A 20292-nucleotide genomic window follows, 5' to 3' on the forward strand; every position below is an offset into this window, starting at 1 on the left:
CCAGCAGGACAATGACCCCAAACATATCTCCAAAAGCACTCAGAAATGGTTGAAGACAAAGCGCTGGAGAGTTCTGAAGTGGCCAGCAATGAGTCCGGATCTAAATCCGATTGAACACTTATGGAGAGATCTCAAAATTGCTGTTGGGAGAAGGCGTCCTTCAAATCTGAGAAACCTTGAGCAGTCTGCAAAAGAAGAGTGGTCAGAAATTCCAGTTGAGAGGTGTAACAAGCTTGTTGATGGCTATAGGAAGTGCTTGATTTCAGTCATTTTTTCCAAAGGGCGTGCAACCAAATATTAAGTAGACGGTGCCAATAATTTTGTCCAGCCCGGTTTTTGAGTTTTGTGTGAAATGATGTCAGATTTGGCTTTTTTTCTCTGTTTTTTTGTGTTCTTCCAATGAACATAAAGGAAATAAACATGTGTATATCAAAACATTTGTATTTGCAACAATTTTCTGGGAGAAATGGTGAATTTTCAAGGAAAATTCCAGGGGTGCCGATAATTTTGGCCATGACTGTATATTGTGCATCTGCAAGCTTGGGTGAAGGGTGTGTGTCCATTTATGTTGTTTGCCATCCCAATGATATGGAGGAAGCAGAAGGATCATGTAACTGATTGTTACTTCTGCAGGATGAATGTCTCAGGACTTTCTTCCAAGAACAGGAAGTTTATTGAGTACCCAAATCTTGCCTTTGCAATGAGACCAGTGTCACATGGTGAAAGTCTTCCTGTTCCAAAACCGTCAGAGATGTGGATGCTGGAGGATGAGGACAAGGAGGTAGAGATGTACGAGCTGATGCAGATGGAAGCTGCTGCAGTTGCAGATTTCAAGCCATCAACATCCAGCGGTCCTCATTTAATTTCTTAGGCAGATTTCTCTTGTCAGATTTATTGAAGAGTCAGGCAGAACTGCTTGGATCAAGGTTGCAATGATGGAACCTGTTGTCACCAGGTACACAAATTTCGCTATTTCAATGTCGTCATGAAAATCTGAAAAAAATCTTTAAAAAATTGACAATCTGTCCTTTTGCAGTGACATTGATGGATGACAACTGTTTATTGACTCATCATTGTTAAGTTTAAAGGCTGTTTTGCTGCACAATGGCAGTAGCTACCCTTCCATACCTGTCAGACATGCAGTTCATATAAAGGAAACATATGAGAACATGTAGCTGCTGAAACACATTAAGTACTAAAGGTACAACTGGAATCTATGTGGCAATCTGCAGGTGGTTACAGTTTTACTCAGTTTGCAGCTTGGATACACCAAGTACTATTGTTTTCTTTGCAAGTGGGACATTATGTGATGAAGGACAGGCCACTTCGCAGGAAATGGGTTCCAAGGCAGAAGAATGTTGCATATGACCCACTGGTTGATCTGAAGAACATATTTCTTCCACCTTAGCACATCAAACTTGGGCTAATGAAAAACTTCGTTAAGGCAATGAAGAAGAAAAGTGAAGCTTTTGCACACATGCAACAGATATTTCCATGTATCAGTGATGCCAAGATAAAAGAAGGTGTTTTTTTGGCCCATAGATCCGAGAGTTAATGAAGGATAGTAACTTTGATGGCCTTCTGCAGGGTGCCGAACGTGTCGCATGGACAGCCTTCAAGAATGTCTTTTCTAACTTTCTGGGCATCTAAAAGGCACCAAACTATGTTGAACAGGTTGAAAGTCTGCTCCAGGCATACAAGTCGGTGAACTGCAACATGTCTCTGAAGACACATTTTCTTCATTCCCACTTGGACTTCTTTCCAGTCAACCTCAGCGCAGTGACAAACATGGGAAAAGTTTTCACCAAAACGTTGCCAACATGGAGAAACGCTACTAGGGAAAGTGGAGTCCGTCTCTGTTGGGAGACTCTTGTCAGACACTGATACATGAAGCATTGAACAGCGACTACAAATTAAAATCAGCAGCAAAACATTTCTAGCTTTCTCTTGTGTTGCTTACATTGCAATATCATAGCATAGGCCTGTGAAACAGGAGAGGTTACAATGTTAAATGTGTAATTGCAGTTTTCTTGAAATCCCTAAGTGATACAGAAATTACAAATAAATATTTTTGTTCAGCATGTGAAAATCTGTTGGTTTCACTAAAAATTGTAGAGGAAGCAAAATTTTCCATAAAATGTGTTGGCCAGGTGTTTTGCCTGAGACTGTTTCTTTTGTTAATTCTTCCTGACCTTGGCGTCTTTATGTTTTGCTCCTGATACTCTGTTAATTATATCCAGTGATAATTTTGTGATGTACAAAATTATGAATTTTACTTTATTTTTTATATATTTTTTATTTTAATTAGAAACAGATAACACTGCATACAATCAAGTCAAAATTTAACAAATCAAAACAAAAATCAACCCCCACCCAAGAGAAAGAGAGAGGTGGCCGCAACCGAAGCTACTGTATAAAAGGAGCAAGAAAAGAAGGGTATCCTTTTTCCTGAAGTGGAAGCTTATTTTAAAATGTTATTGATTAGATCCTGCCAGATTTTAAAATAAGTTTTGAACAGATCCTCTAAGTGAGAATTTGATTTTTTTCCAATTTCAAATATTATAGAACATAGAAAACTAGGATTTTTAACTTAATTATAATCATTACTGTGTTTAAAGCAAAAACTGAAATCACATTACAATTACCAGTTAGTAAGGAAAACTTGTTAATGACCTCACAGGATAACATACTGTTAAATACTAATATTTTTGAGTGGTGAAAAACTGGTTAAGTTTCTATACAACTCAAGTAATGTGAGAAACACAGGCTGTTTCTCCCAGTTTCTCACCAAGCTTTCTCACAAATGACCCTTGAAAAAACAGGGTCAGTTTAGTAAGAAACTCACCAGAATGTAGCAATGATACCCTTAATAAATTAGTTATGGACAGAATAGATACAAGTGTGGAGATCCAATATTAAGTAATGCACAAAACTGGAATACATTTGAGCCCTGCCTAGGGTTTGTTTCCTGCCTTGCGCTCTGTGTTGGCTGGGATTGGCTCCAGCAGACCCCCCGTGACCCTGTAGTTCGGATATAGCAGGTTGGATAATGGATGAATGGATGGATGGATGGATGGATGGATGGAATACATTTGAGCGTTTTAGAATATAATTTAACACATTTAAAGAAACAGTAGGCTTTCGGCAGCACACACTTCTGAAATAACAGAAACGAGAGATGCATGTGCAGGGGTTGTTTTAGTAGAAGATGGGAAGAAGCCTTGAAAATTATTTCAGCTGCTGAGCTAAGAGTCCCGATGTAGCCTATAACATCAAACAACATTAGAAAAGGTTTACATAGCCTTAAGATTTCATCTGGTAACAGTGCCATAAACATAATAAGTAGACTGAAGTCTTTGCCAGACCAAAAAATCCACGGGATGATAACCATTTTAAACTTCATAATCTCAAGCTCAGCTCTTGCCTTCTCCGATGAATGGACTCAAATTTATTTCACCTTTCTCATTTCTTTAATCTTTTTAACTTTATATTGCTAAAACTCTCAAAGAGACATGCTTAAACAGGTATGTCAAAGTAAACATTAAACGTTAATCCAAATGTCACAATCTGTAATTTTCTTCTGAATTATTTATTGGGTGAACACACCCTTTTTATGCTTGCATCTGTCTGGAAGAAGCACTAGCTATAAAACAGCCCCTTCATGCTCTAAGGTGTGTACCAGCGACCCAATCCAATCTCATTGCTTAATCTCAAGAGGTAAATAGCAATAGAATACATTATCCAGGGAGCTGGAAAATCACTTTATTACTGCAAAGTTGTAGAAGATACAGCAAAACATTGCCCATTCAGATTGAGCCAAGGAAAACCACAACACAGAAGCAGAAAAGGGAAACAGCAGAATAGCATTGTAAGCAAAGTTTTTAATTTGATCTTAGATCAAAGACTTTGCCAGTCTACAAAGCATTGGTTATCACATTGAAGACTTGGTATTAGTCATCAGCACTATCTTTACACAACAACGTACTTTTACCAATCTTTCAGAATTAAAATACCTTCCATATACAGGTATATATTAAAATAGTATTAAATACCTTTGACAAGTTTAACCTATTTTATAATATATGGACAGTAAAAGAATACCTATTTCTGGATTTGCTAATATTGTAGCATTTACTGTACCCATTGGAATGTAAAGCATTTTATTGTGTCTTTGACATTACAAAGAAACAGAGAAAGATACTCAATCTATACCTCAGTGTGAAAATTGGTACTAACCATCCCAGCTTGATTACCACATGCTCTTTCAACACACCAATGGATTTGTCAGTTTGACTGTGGGTTTGAATTGGCCCAGTGCTGGGCTCATTACTTCAGGAACAGGTCGTATTTCTCAGTGACCCTGTGCTGACTGAACTGATGGATAATTGATGTACACAAACACACATTTATATTAAACCTTTCTTTTAATTTTGTTCAATGTTTTTTGTTAGTTGTCTTATCCTGATGTACACATTTCTAAGAAATGTGGCTAAAATAAATGTGCCCAAAATTTTAGCTAATGATTTTTAGTTAAATTACAGTAGTCATTATTTAACATGCAAATTTCTATTCAGGCCATTGGTATTTTATGACAAAATCATTTTCAAAAATATTTTGTGTAAATTAAACTGTTTCATATATCCTAAATGAATAAGACATAATAAAACTGACAGATGTATGTGTGGATAAACAAAATCACATTATCATTTATTTTTAGGTTATTAGCATGTGGTAAGTAATACTATCTCTATTTTCATTTTCTACTGAAAAATATAGGATAGTAAACTCCAAGATAATTTAATGATTAAACACATTGCCAAAAAGTATGGTTATGGACTGTTTCACATCACATGAATGTATTTGATGTTTTTCAGGGCCAGGCTGTTGCACAACTGTGTTCAACAATTCCTAATGTCACTGTTTTTGGAACAGCCTCATCCTTCAAGCATGAAGCCATCAAAGACTCTGTTACTCATCTGTTTGACAGGAGTGTGGATTATGTTCAGGAAGTGAGAAAGTAAGATGGCATGTTTATAATTAATTAAGATAAAATTAATTTATGAAAGGGCAGCATAGTGGCACAGTGATTAAGGCTGTTGCCTCACAAATCCTAAGGAACCCTGAGTTCCAATCTCATACCCAGTCAGTCACTGGCCATGTGGAGTTTGCACATTCTCCTTGTGTCTCTGTGGATTTTCATCCCACAACCCCCCAAAGATATCTGTGACTCCTAATTGGTTGAGTGGCCCTTGTGATGGACTGGCAGGCCATTTAGGGCTGTTTTCTGCCTCATGTGCTGCAGGAACAGGAGCTAGCCCCTTGGACTGTTGAATTGGATTAAGCGGATTTGAAAAACTTAGATATGTTAAATTGGAAATATACTTGTAAAATATATGCACTGTGTTTAGCTTTTATTAGATGTATTTAATCACATTATTGATAAAAACATTTTACAAATCATTTTTAAGGCCATAATAGTGGCGTGTGTTTGTGTCTACGTGTATGGGTTTGGTTAATCTCCTCGGTTGTGTGAGGATTTGTTGGCAACCTATAATATTCATAAAAACCTCACTGTGTCATATTTATTAAGAGTAAAAAAAAAAAAAAAAACAAAAAAACTTTAAAACAAATTATGATGCTTATTGCATTTAAATTAAATTCAGTTAGCGGTAGCTTTGGGACAGAAAGTGCAATTCATGTTTTCTTTGGAGTTTTATAAGCATAGTTGCTATTGCAGGATATAGGTGTAAAGCAACCTGTTATTTATCAAATGGCTAATAACTGAATACTTTCCCAAGGGGTGCTATTGGAAGATTTCAATATTGTAACAGTTTTAAGGGAGGCCAGAAGTATATATTCTTCCTGTATTAACAATAGAATCCCTGAAGCCTACGAAAAAAGTGATAATCCTGGGCTACCTCAACACTAGAATTCCTGAAACCTACAAAAAAATTTGAAATCCCAGCCCACCTTAAAACCCTTCGCACCTCTCCATTCAGCGTCTTTTGTTTTGTAAATGTGTCGATAAGCACAAGCAGCCTGCTATCCCACCCCCAACCACTGCAGGATGGGCAAAAAGTTCTTCCATTTCAAGCCTTGATTATCCACGCAACTGTTGCTACGGTTCTGCCTTTGTCCAGAAACAGTTTCATAAGCTTTATGACCTTAGTCTCAGAAAGTCTTTCTCCTTTGGAGCGACTGGGATCTTTTTCTGAACAAGATCAAACACTGTTGCGTAGGGAGCGACAGGAGCTTCCACCTGCAGCTGAAGTCACTTCAGTACACATCTACTTTGTGAGCATGCCAGTGTTGATCAAACAGAGGAAGCTCTGCAGTGTACTTGTGACTTTACGCTTGTAGGAAGATAAGTAAATGAATCAAGGTAAATACAATTCTATCTGGCTTTTATATAAGTACCATATAAATGTTTTTTATATAAAGACCATCACAAAACATAATCACAAACAGGAGTTTGCATGATATGTTGGCAAGCTCTGTAAGCCGTGCTGTTTCATTGAAGGATAGGTGTGGGGCAGACTGACTGGCAGGATGACACCCAACCTGTTGCTGCATCCAAATGGTTCCATCTTTCGCCTTTACACCTGGTGCAGCTGCATTGTTCTTATATGTGAGTGGACGTTGCAGGGAGGGCTTCTATTCTCTTTCTCCAATGTAGAACCCTCACCCTCATCTGCGTTCACCTTTGTAATAGCACGTCTTTATTTGAAAACTAACAATGACAGATGGGGAGAGCGTGAACGTTACTGAGAGAAAAAAACTGAATAATTAAAAAAAAAGGCTAACTTTTACCAGTACCATAAATTTACACTGCCTGTTGCAGACTCAAATCAAATTTATGTTTTTATTCTATAATAGTAACAATAAGAGCAGCGTACTACTCAAAATGGTAAATGAAGGAAGGACCCGGAATCAAACCTGCAACCTCTTGATTATGAGACATCAGTTCTTACCAGCCAAGCAGACATGTCAGCCTCATTCCCTAACCCAATTTCTTTTTCTTCGGTTATATTCTTGAATAAAATTACACTTATTTTGTTATACTTGTACCTTTTGTTAAAGTGTTTATTTGATATTTGGACTTCAGTGTTCAAACATTATACACTTCATGTCAACATTTTGTCACTAGTACTAAAACATGCAAAAACTTTCTGTTTTAGTTATATGTTCAACATTTCTTGCCTCGCATTTCCTGTCATTCAGCATTTACCCAGTTCGTTGTAGACACGGAACACACATGAAATGCATGTATTTCAAATAATGATATATATTATTTACCCAAGACAACTCCAGGCACCACACACCCAGATAAAGAGCCTTTAGCTTCGAGAACTTTAGTTGCATCGGTGGGGGATGGGATAGCAGGCTGCTTGCTGCCAGTGCTGATAAACACATTTGCAAAACAAAGACACTGATGAGGAGGTGCCCAGGATTACGACTTTTTTCGTAGGCTTCAGGGATTCTGGTGTTAAATAGGATGCTGAATTAGACAGTTTATATTATGTTCCTTAGCTATGTGCAATTTGACTAGAATGATTTTGCATTTCTATCAAAAAATTATTGAAACTCATCAAAAAATAATTGTTTTAATTTCAATTACTAGTTTTTGCTGGATAATTTCTATATGTGTAGATGCAATATCTTGCGTTGAGACCCATATAAACAATGGATCCCTGTTAGAAAAAACCTCTATTACTTGCTTCATATTGACTTCTGTTCTTTCTTTTTAACATACCTGTGTTTGTATTGGGTTTAGCGATTTTCCAGAAAATAAGACCACATTGATTTTTTTATTGGAAGAATTTAGTTTGAAAGTTAAGTGTGTGTAACAAGGATTGACACAAGACATCCAAAAAGGTTTGGGGCAGCCACCTGTATATTATGCCCTGGCTGCAAAATGGGTATTATTTGTTGAGTTGTGTTTAGGGTCAAGTATAAAACAGAACTGATTTAGAAGTGTAAAGATGGCGACTTTAAAGGCCAATACTGGAAGTGATGTTACCGGGGCCAGAAGTGACATCACTGGGGCCGGAAGTGATGTCACCGTTGGTGCCAAAACCATGTGGAATTTCCTGTAAATGGTCTGCAGAGGATCGAGAGAGAAAGTAAGTGTACCGTGCCACCCCTTGGTCTGGCATGGAATTACCATTTTTCATCCCCTTTAGCTAGCCATGAGCATGTGTGTGACATGTGGTAGTACATTAGTGAACTAAATGATGACCAGAACTAAGGGCTTTTGGAATTCAGTTATACTGTATTCTTAAGCAAGAGTAATTATTAAAACAAACTAACATAAAATTAATATGTCAGAAGAAGTATGAGTATAACTGTCCTCCTGTCCTCCCACAGAAACATGCCCTTGGTATGGTATCCCTACATAACCTTAAATTGGAGCTCTGTTCACTAGATTAAAACAACATAACATGCTTTCAGCTGCATCCATTAGCAGTCTTATATTTCCCACTTTTTTATCCTAGATTAAAGTTTAAGTAAAGCCCTTTTCAATTTCATAATTCTAGAATTTACTCAGTTATTATCAAAAAACTATACAGTCACATAAATACATATCATTCAGAGAATAATCAGAGTGTCAGGATAAATATTAATAATACAACAATAATTATGTAAGTTGAATAAATAATGACAAAATAAAACCATAAATATGCTTTTTATCAGGCCAAAAAATCATGTCTTAACTTGGATAACTCCAACAAACTAGGTACGTAGTATATAGTATCACAAGCATATTAAATTTTCTTTCACTTGAGAAAGAAGTGTAATAAAAACACAGATATTGCAGCTGTAATGAAAACAAATCTGTAGATGAGTTTTAATTGCATAAACTGGAAAAGAGAAAGATGTTGGTGTCAGAGAAGCAGCGTGTCAGATATTAACTGTTTACATGAAGACTGAAGTCATACTGATTAGCTTTCATTATGCACATAACCTATTTATCTCCGTGGAAACATATTATTCTTCCATATGGGTAATTTTTTCTTTATTAGATCTCTGACAGGGCACACTAAACTCAATGTCATGCATTTTGTTTACTCATTTACTCTGGCATACTGTAGTATATTTATACGTCAATATTTAACCTTTGCCTACTTCATCAATTTCCTGATCTGTTGTCAACAAGAACAGATATGATTTTGTAAAACTTACTCAATCCCCAATACTTTTTAAAACAATACTTTTAGTGTGATATTAATCAAGGTGATCTAATGGGCCCAAGTGTACATTGTAAAATGATCCAGTAGCTTGAGGGCTACAATTATCTACTATATCTATAGAAGTAATTGCTCTGGCAATAACTCAGCATTTAACAATGTGATCACTCAAATCCGGTGGACTCTTTTTCATCATGAACCCTTACATTTTTGTTTATTTAATCCTCCTTTACTTCTTAAGTAAACAGTGCTTTATAGTTTTTTGAGAACAATGTGCATAAATATGGATTTATGCTACAAATTTAAATGCAAATTGAAACAGTAATGTGATTACTTTTCATAGTGTAGCAGTAGAGGTTCTGATCCACCTCTTGTACCCTCAGGTACCACTCCAAACACCAGGTAAAAGTCCAAGACTCTTTTATTTTGCAATAGTCACATGCACAAACCACCCTCCACTCCACACTACTCATATAATCAATTCTTCAACTACAAACTCCAATCCTCCTCTCCCAGACATTTCGCCACCCTACCTCCCAGCTCAGCTCAATGTCTGGGCTTTCCCAGAGTCCTTTATACCCCCTGACCCGGAGGTGTTTCTGTTCCATTACCCACAAGTCCTTATTCCTTCCGGGTCAGGGGTAAACAGTCCTTATCTTCAACCCGGGAGCACGTCGTTTCTTCCTGTCGTGGGATTATGACGCACTTCCGGGTTATAGGGCATATAAGAGTCCAAGAGCCTCCCTACAGCGACTCCCGGTGGTCCCCAAGGTATCCAGCAGGGCTGTGCATAAAAACTACATAGTCCATGAGGCCCTGCTGGAATTCGGGGCCCGTCCATGCTGTCGGGAGAGCTCCTCCTGGCGGCCTGGGGGTGAGGGCCGGAATATGAAGCATCCATCACAATAGTAAAAAAAAAAAAGTAAAGAATTTTACAGGCACAACATTTCAGCAATGTATGTTTCACCTATATCACCGAATATATCCAAGACATTGTGTCTCTGACTTCCTTTTATAGTTTTGTCAGTATGGAAGTAACCTCTGTCTACTTTTTCCTTTTTGCAGGTTCAAGATGACACAGACTCTGATTTATTCCTTTCCTATTTCCATTTAATATGATAAAAGTTTTTCATCCCATAGCTTTGCCATCAAACAAATTTTTATAGGTATGTTTGTTGCCAACTTGGCAAAAAAAAATGATCACAATTAAATAACATGTCTCCTGAGACGAGACTTTTTCAAAGAGATAATTTCAAGTTCTGTGAGACAAGACTTTGGCCATGAGATTTTTTCAAGTCATGCCTTCCTCTCAACCATATTCAACCACGCACACGGTACTCTCACTTCTCATTCATGTGAATGCTTTTGACAGACACAGTTCCTGCTCTCTTAGCTCTTATAAATTTTTTTGTTTTCCTCACTTTAAGTTCCCAATAAAAGAAGACTTTGTTATGTCCAAATCATATTAAAGAATTTCATCACAAAGGGTTATCAACAGAAGAAATGAGTACATGGGCAATCCTAGCACAGAGAAACGATGAAGTCAAATGAAGGAATGCGAAAATTGTCGATCAGTTACACTGCAAATTGGTTAAATGTGTATCAATAGGCTATACTGAAACAGATGGTGGTGATCATGCAGAAAATGAAAACATCAACTTACAATATCCGAAGAATATCTACAACCATTAATACCGTATGTTCTTCAATTAACAAATCACAGAGACAAACATTCAAAAAAATCAGTTTATTTATTAGAGAGAAAGAAATGAAATTCATTCACGGGCAGTTACAGTATATGTTGTCTTGTCACGATGCAAGTCCAAATACAGAATCAAAATTTAATGCAATATTGACAGAAATTTAATTAAAAAAATAGTTTTTTACTGGTTTTACAGTAAAAGTATAAGTTTAAAAAATATTTGTGTGTTAATTACAAATCCAAACAGAACAAAATCATATAATGCAACGAATACCTCTAACGCAACATGAAAATAATGTACTTTCAAATTATTACGTCTTAATATTTTTTAATATGGTGAATTATTCGCTGTAATGTAAAATAGTTCTATTATGCATATGTAACAATTCCGATGAAAATAACAATCTGTTTAAATTGTACATCCGCATCCCCATACGCGAGCGGCTGAACCGCAAAGAGACTAGTGCATAGCGCCGGCCCGGGAGTTGGTGAGTGAAGCGAGCAGGGGGCAAAGCCCCCCAGTAAATTATATAAATAAGAAGTCCCTATGTACCTGCTGTAACAGTTGAGGCCTTTATCGACTTCTCGAACCCTCAGGTACCACACCAAACACCAGGTAAAAGTCCAAGAATTATTTATTTGGACACTACTAAAGTGCACAAAGCACCTACACTCCACAATACTCGTAAATTAATCAATACAAATAAACCAATCCTCCTCTCCCAGACGCGTTGCCACCCTTCCACCCAGCTCAGCTCAACGTACTGGTTTCCCAGAGTTCTTTATATAATCCCTGACCCAGAAGCATTTCTCTTTCCTGTCCATGTGATCATGAACACTTCGGGTCGGATAAAAAGCTCCTTTCTTCAACCCGGAAGCACGTCGTTTCTTCCTGTCATATGATCATGACACACTTCCGGGTTATAGGGCAAGTAAGAGTCCGGCAGCCTCCCTACAGCGACTCCTGGTGGTATCCATGGTATCCAGAAGGGCTGTGCATATAAACTACAAAGTCCATGAGGCCCTGCTGGAATTCGGGGAACGTCCATGCTGTTGGGAGAGCTCCACCTGGCGGCTTGGGGGTGAGGGCCGGAATATTTAGCCGGCCACCCACCACAGTACCCTCCCTTTAGCGAAGCCCACTGGGGCGGAGCGTCCAGTCCCCCGAGGGACATCCCCCTCCAGGAGGACACGGCCGTCAGGCCTTGGCTGTTTTGTCTAAATCCCCCAGAGAACCTAGGGAGAACGGTGTAACGGTTATACCTCCGCTCTCCTGTCCTCTGAGGACAACTTCGCCAAACGTGGCCCGGTCGATGGCAGTTGTAACAGAGCCGACGTCCTCCCGGCTGTCTTTCTCCATGAGACCGGAAACACCTCAGGAATTCTGTCAGTTCAATCTCCGCTCCCCTCTCCGCCAAGGAAAGTTGTACGGCTGCCTCGCTGCTCTTATTCCGTTTCTCCATCTTGTCAGGAGACCCGCTTTTTATTTTGGGGATCTCCTGCTTACTCTGGGGCTTGTGCGCAGCTTGAGTCTCTCTATTGGAAAAAGAGAGCCTCTTTACCGTTTGCACGCCTGTTGCCCTTCTTTTAGTCGGAGACGGCGTCTTTAGCACCACATCGCCCCGAGAGACAGTACCTTCCAACTGCTCCGGGTTGATGGGCGCTTCCCCCGCCCCTTCAGTTTCCAACGACAACTCCCTTATCACGCGGATCAGGGTCTTGAGGTCCGTATCACTCCATGTAGCCGTCTCGTACAGCTGTCCCGGCTTGATCGGTCCTTCCTCCGACCCCTCGGTTATCGTTCCACTCTCTCTTGTTGGGCACACCGTGCTTTGGCACCCGCTACTTATTAACTGCGGGCCCGTATCACACTGTGTCCCTATATGTTGTACGGTACAGATTTCACTTACCTGCACCGCCTTGTCCTGCCGGTAGGATGATGACGTTCCGCGTGTACAAAGCCATTCAACCAGGGCTCCGCACGGCCCGCCGAGCTTCTTCTGAAGCCCTTCCCTTGATTCCTGCAGAACCTGGAAAACTTTAAATAAAGACTGCAGGGCCAGGATGACGGTTTCCACCTCACCTGCAGCCCAGGAAAAGTTATTGAAATCGGCCTGAGGCAGGCTAGCATTTTCATTTGTCTTACCTTCCGGCCAGGAGCCAATGGGCACGTCCTCTCGTGGCACGTGCTCTGCTGGATTGTGCAAAGGTTCATGGGAATTTGAGTCCATAGAGGATCGGGTGGCCGCCGCCGGCCGACTGCGATCCACCTTTTCTAATTTATCGGTGGACCGTTCAGCCACTTCCCGCTCCTCTTTCTGTTTGTTTATTTGCAGCGCTGCTTCACTTGCCTCCCCCTTTCCTTTCGGGGAGCTCGGTATTGTCGGGGACATTCTGACCTCACCGTCGGAGAAATGTTGACCTTCTCCTTCCCACAATGTGTCGGGCAGGATCACATGCTCTGTTTCGGCGAATCGTTGGGTCTCTTCCCGGTCAGGTGACACCATGTTTTGGTTTTGGCTTACCCAGCCTGCCCCAGGGTAGTCCACGTGATCAATCTCGTCGAATAGGCACTCCTGAAGACTCCTAGACTGGTTCGTGGTCTCTGAATCGTGGCCATCTTGCCCAAGTATAAGGTATGTGTCCGACTCGCCGTCCGAATCGTGCCAACATGCCTCTGAAAAACAAGCAAATAAAGGCCCCGGCATAACGGCCGTTTTCTCGGCACATACCTCTGGCTTTGACTGGCATTTTGTAAAGTCCTTTAGGCAGTCCGGCAGGTCCAATTTCCGAGTGCGCTCCTGCAGTCGACCCGCTCGGGCTTCCTCGGCTTCAGTCAGCGCCCTGTCTTCTTCACTGCCCGTCAGGTACATCCAGAGTCGTTCGGTATCAGTTAAAGTCTGTACTTTTGGGCGAGTTCCAGTCTTTTTTCCCGATTTCTTCCCCATCTCGGTCTGAATATGGCTCACTGTCGCAGCGCTTTTGAAATGGGGTGTTTCTTCAACCTTCGGGTGTTTTGACGTTACCTTCTTAGGGTTCACTGTTTGCACAAATGATTTAATATTAGGTTCTCTGCCCACAGGCGGCCAGAGTATCCTGCCGACTACGCCAGTGTAACAGTAGAGGCCTTTATCGACCTCTCGAACCCTCAGGTACCACGCCAAACACCAGGTAAAAGTCCAAGAATTATTTATTTGGACACTACTAAAGTGCACAAAGCACCTACACTCCACAATACTCATAAATTAATCAATACAAATAAACCAATCCTCCTCTCCCAGACGCGTTGCCACCCTTCCACCCAGCTCAGCTCAATGTACTGGTTTCCCAGAGTTCTTTATATAGTCCCTGACCCAGAAGCATTTCTCTTACCTGTCCATGTGATCATGAACACTCCCGGGTCGGATAAAAAGCTCCTTTCTTCAACCCGGAAGCACGTCGTTTCTTCCTGTCATATGATCATGACGCACTTCCGGGTTATAGGGCAAGTAAGAGTCCGGCAGCCTCCCTACAGCGACTCCTGGTGGTCCTCATGGTATCCAGCAGGGCTGTGCATATAAACTACAAAGTCCATGAGGCCCTGCTGGAATTCGGGGAACGTCCATGCTGTCGGGAGAGCTCCACCTGGCGGCTTGGGGGTGAGGGCCGGAATATTTAGCCGGCCACCCACCACACTGCTAAATGAAGAAAAAACAATGAGAATAGAGATATGAACATTTTCATTTTTTTCATATTAGGTGGCTTCTGTTTTTGTTGAGGAAACAAGGAGCTACTATACAACTCGGTGTAAGTGTAAAAGAATATAGTTCAGAAAAAGTAGTTTTTTACCTCTGATGATTAATCAATGTGCATAAGGCTAGTAGCTTGCCATTTTATAGTGAAGAGGATGCATAGCATTTTACTATACATTTAATTGATGACACAGTTTAGACAATCTAGGCATTTGGAGTTGCATGTGGGAGCTATGCAGGAGGGCACAGTCTGTGTGCCATCTGGGGGAATTTTTCTTTTATTAGTCTATGGCTGTCCTCTTTACCACTGCCAACTATATTATTAACAAGGGGGCTCCGCCCCCTGCTCGCTTCGCTCGCCTACCCCCAGCGTTTTGAACCCGCACCCGCTGGGCAGCCACGTGTGAGGATCAAGGAGTCGAGCTTTTTTTTTTGAAGCTTTTGAATTCTGGTCTTCATTATCTGTAACCTGCTGTCCATGTGTTTGGCCCCGTAGTTTAACCTGTTTATGACGTTTTACTTTGCTTTCTACTCTTGTCTTTCATTTCTGATCTTGCTTTATTCTGCTTTTGTTTCAATGACACTTGGTCCTTGGTGAATCTATTTTCCCTTTTTCGACTAATAATTTTCATGTGTTTGCGATCGTCGTTCGTCCGTCGAAATCGACAAGGACCATCAAGTCATCTGGTTAAGGGTGGGGTGGGTCTGGGTGGGTGCGTAGGTGACTTACTAGTCCGATGTGTGCTCGGAATAGTCTCTGGCAATGCGGACATGGAATGGTTGCGGCAGTCAATGGTCTAATGCTGTTTTTTCTGACTTGTCTGCATTGTTCAGCTGCCGCAGTCCTGCTAGTTTCATAAGATTGAGCCCCCTTCTTGACAGCTGATCTCCATTTGGTTTTGTCCTGAGCTGTCTGTTCCCATTTAGTAGGATTGATGTTGAAGGCTTTCAGGGCTGCTTTGAGTGTGTCTTTATAGCGCTTACGTTGACCTCCTTGGGAGCGCTTCCCTTGCGTGAGTTCACCGAAGAACAGCTTTTTAGGAAGCCGATTGTCACCCATACGGGCTACGTGCCCTGCCCATCGGAGTTGAGACATCATCAAGGTTGTAAAGATGCTGGGTAGGTCCGCTCTGGCAAGAACCTCCGTGTCAGGCACTTTGTCTTGCCACTTGATGCCAAGAAGTTTTCTGAGGCAGGTTGTGTGAAAGTGGTTTAATTTCTTGGCGTGACGCTGGTATACTGTCCACGTTTCACATCCGTAGAGCAATGTAGAGAGGACTGCTGCGCGATACACCTTGATCTTGGTTTCTTGTCTGATACCTCTCCTGTCCCACACGGTGCTGCGGAGTCTGCCAAATGTTGCACTTGCTTTTGCCAGTCTGGCATTCATTTCGTCGTCCATGACAACAGTGCTGGAAAGGGTGCTGCCCAAGTAGGTGAATTTGTCCACCACGTTTAGACGCTGCCCACTGATGGTAATGGTGGGTTCTACGTAGGGCTTCCTGGGAGCTGGTTGATACATCACTTCAGTTTTCTTTGTGTTGATTGTGAGACCAAAGTTGTTACAGGCCTCGGCAAAGATATCAATGCTGTGCTGCATGTCGGCTTCTGAGGCAGCGTTGAGGGCGCAGTCATCCGCGAACAGAAGCTCGTTGATGGTGTTACATTTGACCTTGGTTTTCGCTTGAAGCCTCTTAAGGTTAAAGACTGATCCATCGGTACGGAAACGAATTGACAAGCCCGTAGTGGAGTCCTTGAATGCGTCAGCCAGCATTGCAGAATACGTGATACTGAAGAGTGTGGGGGCCAGGACACAGCCCTGCTTCACGCCGTTTGTGACAGGGAATGCTTGAGATGACTGACCATTGTCCTGGATTCGGGCGAGCATGCCATCATGCAACTGTCGAATGATGGTAGTGAACTTGTCTGGGCATCCGTACTTCTTCATAATTTTCCACAGGCCATCTCTGCTGACCTTGTCGAAAGCCTTGGTCAGGTCAATAAATGTAGAATATAGGTCCGTATTTTGTTCCTGGCATTTCTCTTGGAGCTGCCTGGCAGCAAACACCATGTCGGTAGTCCCACGTTCTTTGCGGAAACCGCACTGACTCTCGGGTAGGAGACCTTGTTCAAGATGTACATTCAGGTGGTTCAGTAGGACACGGGCCAATATCTTGCCTGCGATGGACAGTAGTGAGATTCCACGGTGGTTGTCGCAGGCCTGACGGTTTCCTTTGCGTTTATACAGGTGGATAATGGAAGCGTCTTTGAGGTCCTGTGGTACAGTTTCAGTCTGCCAGATGATCTGGATTAAACACAACAGCTTATCTGTCAGCGCTGGTCCACCCGCTTTGTAGATTTCGACAGGAATCATATCAGAGCCAGGTGCTTTACCACTGGACAGCTGGCGGATGGCTGTCTGTATCTCATCCAACGTTGGAACAGCGTCCAGTGCCTTGTTCGCTGGAACCTGGGGCAGTCTTTCAATGGATTCATTGTTGATGACGGAAGGCGTATTCAACACACTGGCAAAGTGTTCCGCCCATCTTTCTAAAATTTTTTCCTTGTCTGTGATGAGTGTAGAGCCGTCTGCACTGAGGACAGGGGAAGATCCTGAGGTGGTAGGGCCATATATTTCTCTCAGGCTTCTGTAGAAGTTCTTCATGTCTTTCCTGTCTGCAAAGCCCTGAATCTCATCAGCTTTCGCACTCAGCCAGGAGTCTTGCATCAGGCGCAGTTGCAGCTGGACGTTGCTGCGGATGCTTCTCAGTGTGACTTTCTTTGCTGTTGACGTTGGATCGTCATGTAGCACCTTGTATGCCCGCCATTTTTGCTGAAGTAGCAGTTGGATCGCTGCATTGTTTTCATCAAACCAGTCCTTGTGTTTCCTGGTAGAGGGTCCGAGGTGCTCAGCGGCTGTGCTATACACCGTCTCACGAAGTGTGGTCCACGCCATCTCCGCATCCTGGTTGTCCAGTGTGATAGAAGCAAGGCATTCATCCAGGGTGTCAACAAAGGTCTGTCTGACATCGGGGATCTTCAGCATGCTGATGTTAAGGCGTTTCGGAGCTTTAGTGGCTTGAGGTCTTCTCTTAGGTTGGTTGTGGATTTTCATCTTTGAGACGATGAGGCGGTGATCCGTCCAGCATTCTGCTCCGCACATGGCCTTAGTCACCTTCACGTCCTGTCGGTCCTTGTTTCTGACGATGACGTAGTCGATTAGATGCCAGTGTTTTGAGCGGGGGTGTATCCAGGATGTCTTGTTGCGTGTGGGGAGGTTGAAGACTGTGTTTGTTATTAAAAGGCCATGTTTAACACAGGTTTGGAGGAGCAGCAGGCCGTTGCTGTTGCACTTTCCAACCCCATGCTTCCCCATCACACCTTCCCAGGGGATGTTATCACTGCCGACACGTACGTTAAAGTCTCCAAGAATAATAAGTTTGTCAGCAGTAGGAATGGAGGAGATGACGGTGTTCAGGTCCTCATAAAACTTGTCTATGGTCTCTTCTGGGTTTGTCATGGTGGGTGCATACGCGCTGACAATAGTGGCAGCCTTCGTTCCATGGATGAGGGGGAGTTTCATTGTCATAAGACGATCATTGATTCCTTTCAGGGAACTGGAGAGTTTGCTCGCAAGAGAGGTTTTGATAGCAAAGCCAACTCCAGCTTCTCGCCTTGAGTCGGGGTCATGTCCGCTCCAGTAGAATGAGTAGCCAGCAAGCCTTTCTGTAAGTTCTCCTTCACCGGAGAGTCTGGTTTCACTGAGGGCGGCGATGTCTATGTTGTATCTGGCAAGTTCGTGGGCAACGAGTGCCGTACGTCGTTGGGGTCGGTCTGTGTTAACCCTGTCAAGCAGGGTGCGGATGTTCCATGTGGCAAGTTTTAGTGAAATACATTTTGTTTTTAAATTTCGACCACATAGTTGGGTCCCCGCCGACCGCGGCTAGCCGGCCAGGGTGGAAAGGAGCAGGCAATGTTTGGGGCACCTTTTCTAGCCCCTTCCTCATGCATGGAGGTGAGCAGTGCTGTCCTGAATAGGGCTGCTCAGACACTCAGGTGGCTGCCGAACTCCACTTCTGCTCCAGTAAGTGAAGAGCGACCCTATGGCCTGAGTCGCCTGTGTGCAGGCTTGCGGCTACGACTCCCAGTGCACCACACCTGTCGCTTTGTTGCTTATCCGTCGCCACAGGGCTTGAAAGATGATGTGAGATTGATGACTGATGACTTGCGCGGCTGACTTTGTTTATAGTGAGGAAGAGTTGCGCAGCGTCGACCTCACTCTCTCGTCCGGGACCACCTGTGTCCAGTGGCAAGACCAAGTCCTGACGACTGGAGATGGGTACGGATGCAGTGGATGACCAAGATGTTCTACGTGCCTCATCTTGCTCTGTGCACTCCACGGTGCATTGCTGTAATCACCTTCACCTCCATTGGACCTAGATGGTCTCTTCCGCAGGTTCCGCCGACGTCCAGACTTCGCATGCATAGGTAGGCAGGCCTAGTTCACCGAGGGTTTGGGCCCATCGGCTACCCTCACCTGGTTTAGCCGGCCAGTGGAAGCCGTTGTCCGGGGTATGGCCGCTGTTACATGCTAACAGCTACAAGGAGCCACAGGTGAGAGCTGAGTGACAGGTGAGGACCAAAGCGGACAAACTGCTCCTGGGAGCACCACGTGTTCCCCCATCTGAGGTACTACCTCTTCCTGTACACTCCATTATACCCCTGTGTTTGCGATACTGTGATGTTGATCGTACTGTTACTAATGCATCACGCACGTTGTAGGTGCCTGCGTTCATTAATTATATCCAGGCAAGCGCGTGTTTGTATCTCGGCTACTGGAGCTGTGTCGTGTTGAATCCGTGCCTGCTTTGCCTACGCAGTTTGAGACGCGCGTTGTAGGCGTCCACGTTCATTAGATCTGTCCACGCGGGCTTGGTGTCGAAGCTGTGTTAGTTGTTGAGGTGTTTGGTTTTGGAGCCGAGACAGTTTTGCTTCCGCGGTTTCAGACGCGTGTCCGTACCATCTCAGGTTTGATGTATGAACCTTTGTGGACTCCGTAGTGTGTCACGTTTCACTCTGGGGCGGGGCGTTGACTCCTCTTGTTTTACTATGTCTCCTTCTGCGCTTTCACCACGCATTAGTGCCACTCACAATATGGCGGCGACGCCTGCGCCTGCCGTATTATGTTGGTTTTTACCATGCTGGGTAGGTGCCTTTGCCTTTTGTACTTTACCGCGCCTTCTGACACACGATATAGGCGCCTGCACCTTCCGGGTCCGCCCCCACTGTGTGGTGTGGACGTTTAACTGTCGTTGTTTCTGCCTTTATATTCTGTATCTCGGTGTGCATGTGTTTCGTGCCTAGGTTTTTTTGAAGCTATTGCATTCCAGTTTTCATCATCTGTAACCCGCTCTCCATGTGTTCGTCCCCGTTCTTTAATCCCTTTATAAAGTTTGACTTTGTTTCCTACTCTGTCTTTTATTTCTGACCTCGCTTTATCCTGCTTGCGGCATGTCAGACGGTTCGTAGTCTTTCTCGTTTTATTCTGGGCAGGGGGGCGTTGTTCTGTAACCTGCTCTGCATGTGTTTGTCCCTGTTCTTTAACCTCTTTATGACGTTTTACTCTGTTTCCTACTCTGATGGTTCGTAGTTTCTCCCGTTTCACTCTGGG

At 42.9% G+C, this 20292-nt stretch overlaps 1 protein-coding gene across 2 annotated transcripts in view; it reads left to right on the forward strand.

The window, feature by feature from the left end:
* The window catches only part of vat1l (vesicle amine transport 1-like), a 229473-nt gene that overhangs the window by 82679 nt on the left and 126502 nt on the right, over positions 1 to 20292 (forward strand). For both annotated transcript variants that reach the window (XM_051932018.1, XM_028809815.2), the window contains exon 4: positions 4875 to 5017. In XM_051932018.1, the coding sequence (XP_051787978.1) occupies positions 4875 to 5017 (143 nt within the window). The remainder of the gene's footprint in view (positions 1 to 4874; positions 5018 to 20292) is intronic.

This window comes from Erpetoichthys calabaricus, chromosome 9, assembly GCF_900747795.2.
Source record: "Erpetoichthys calabaricus chromosome 9, fErpCal1.3, whole genome shotgun sequence".
Classification (NCBI taxonomy): domain Eukaryota; kingdom Metazoa; phylum Chordata; class Cladistia; order Polypteriformes; family Polypteridae; genus Erpetoichthys; species Erpetoichthys calabaricus.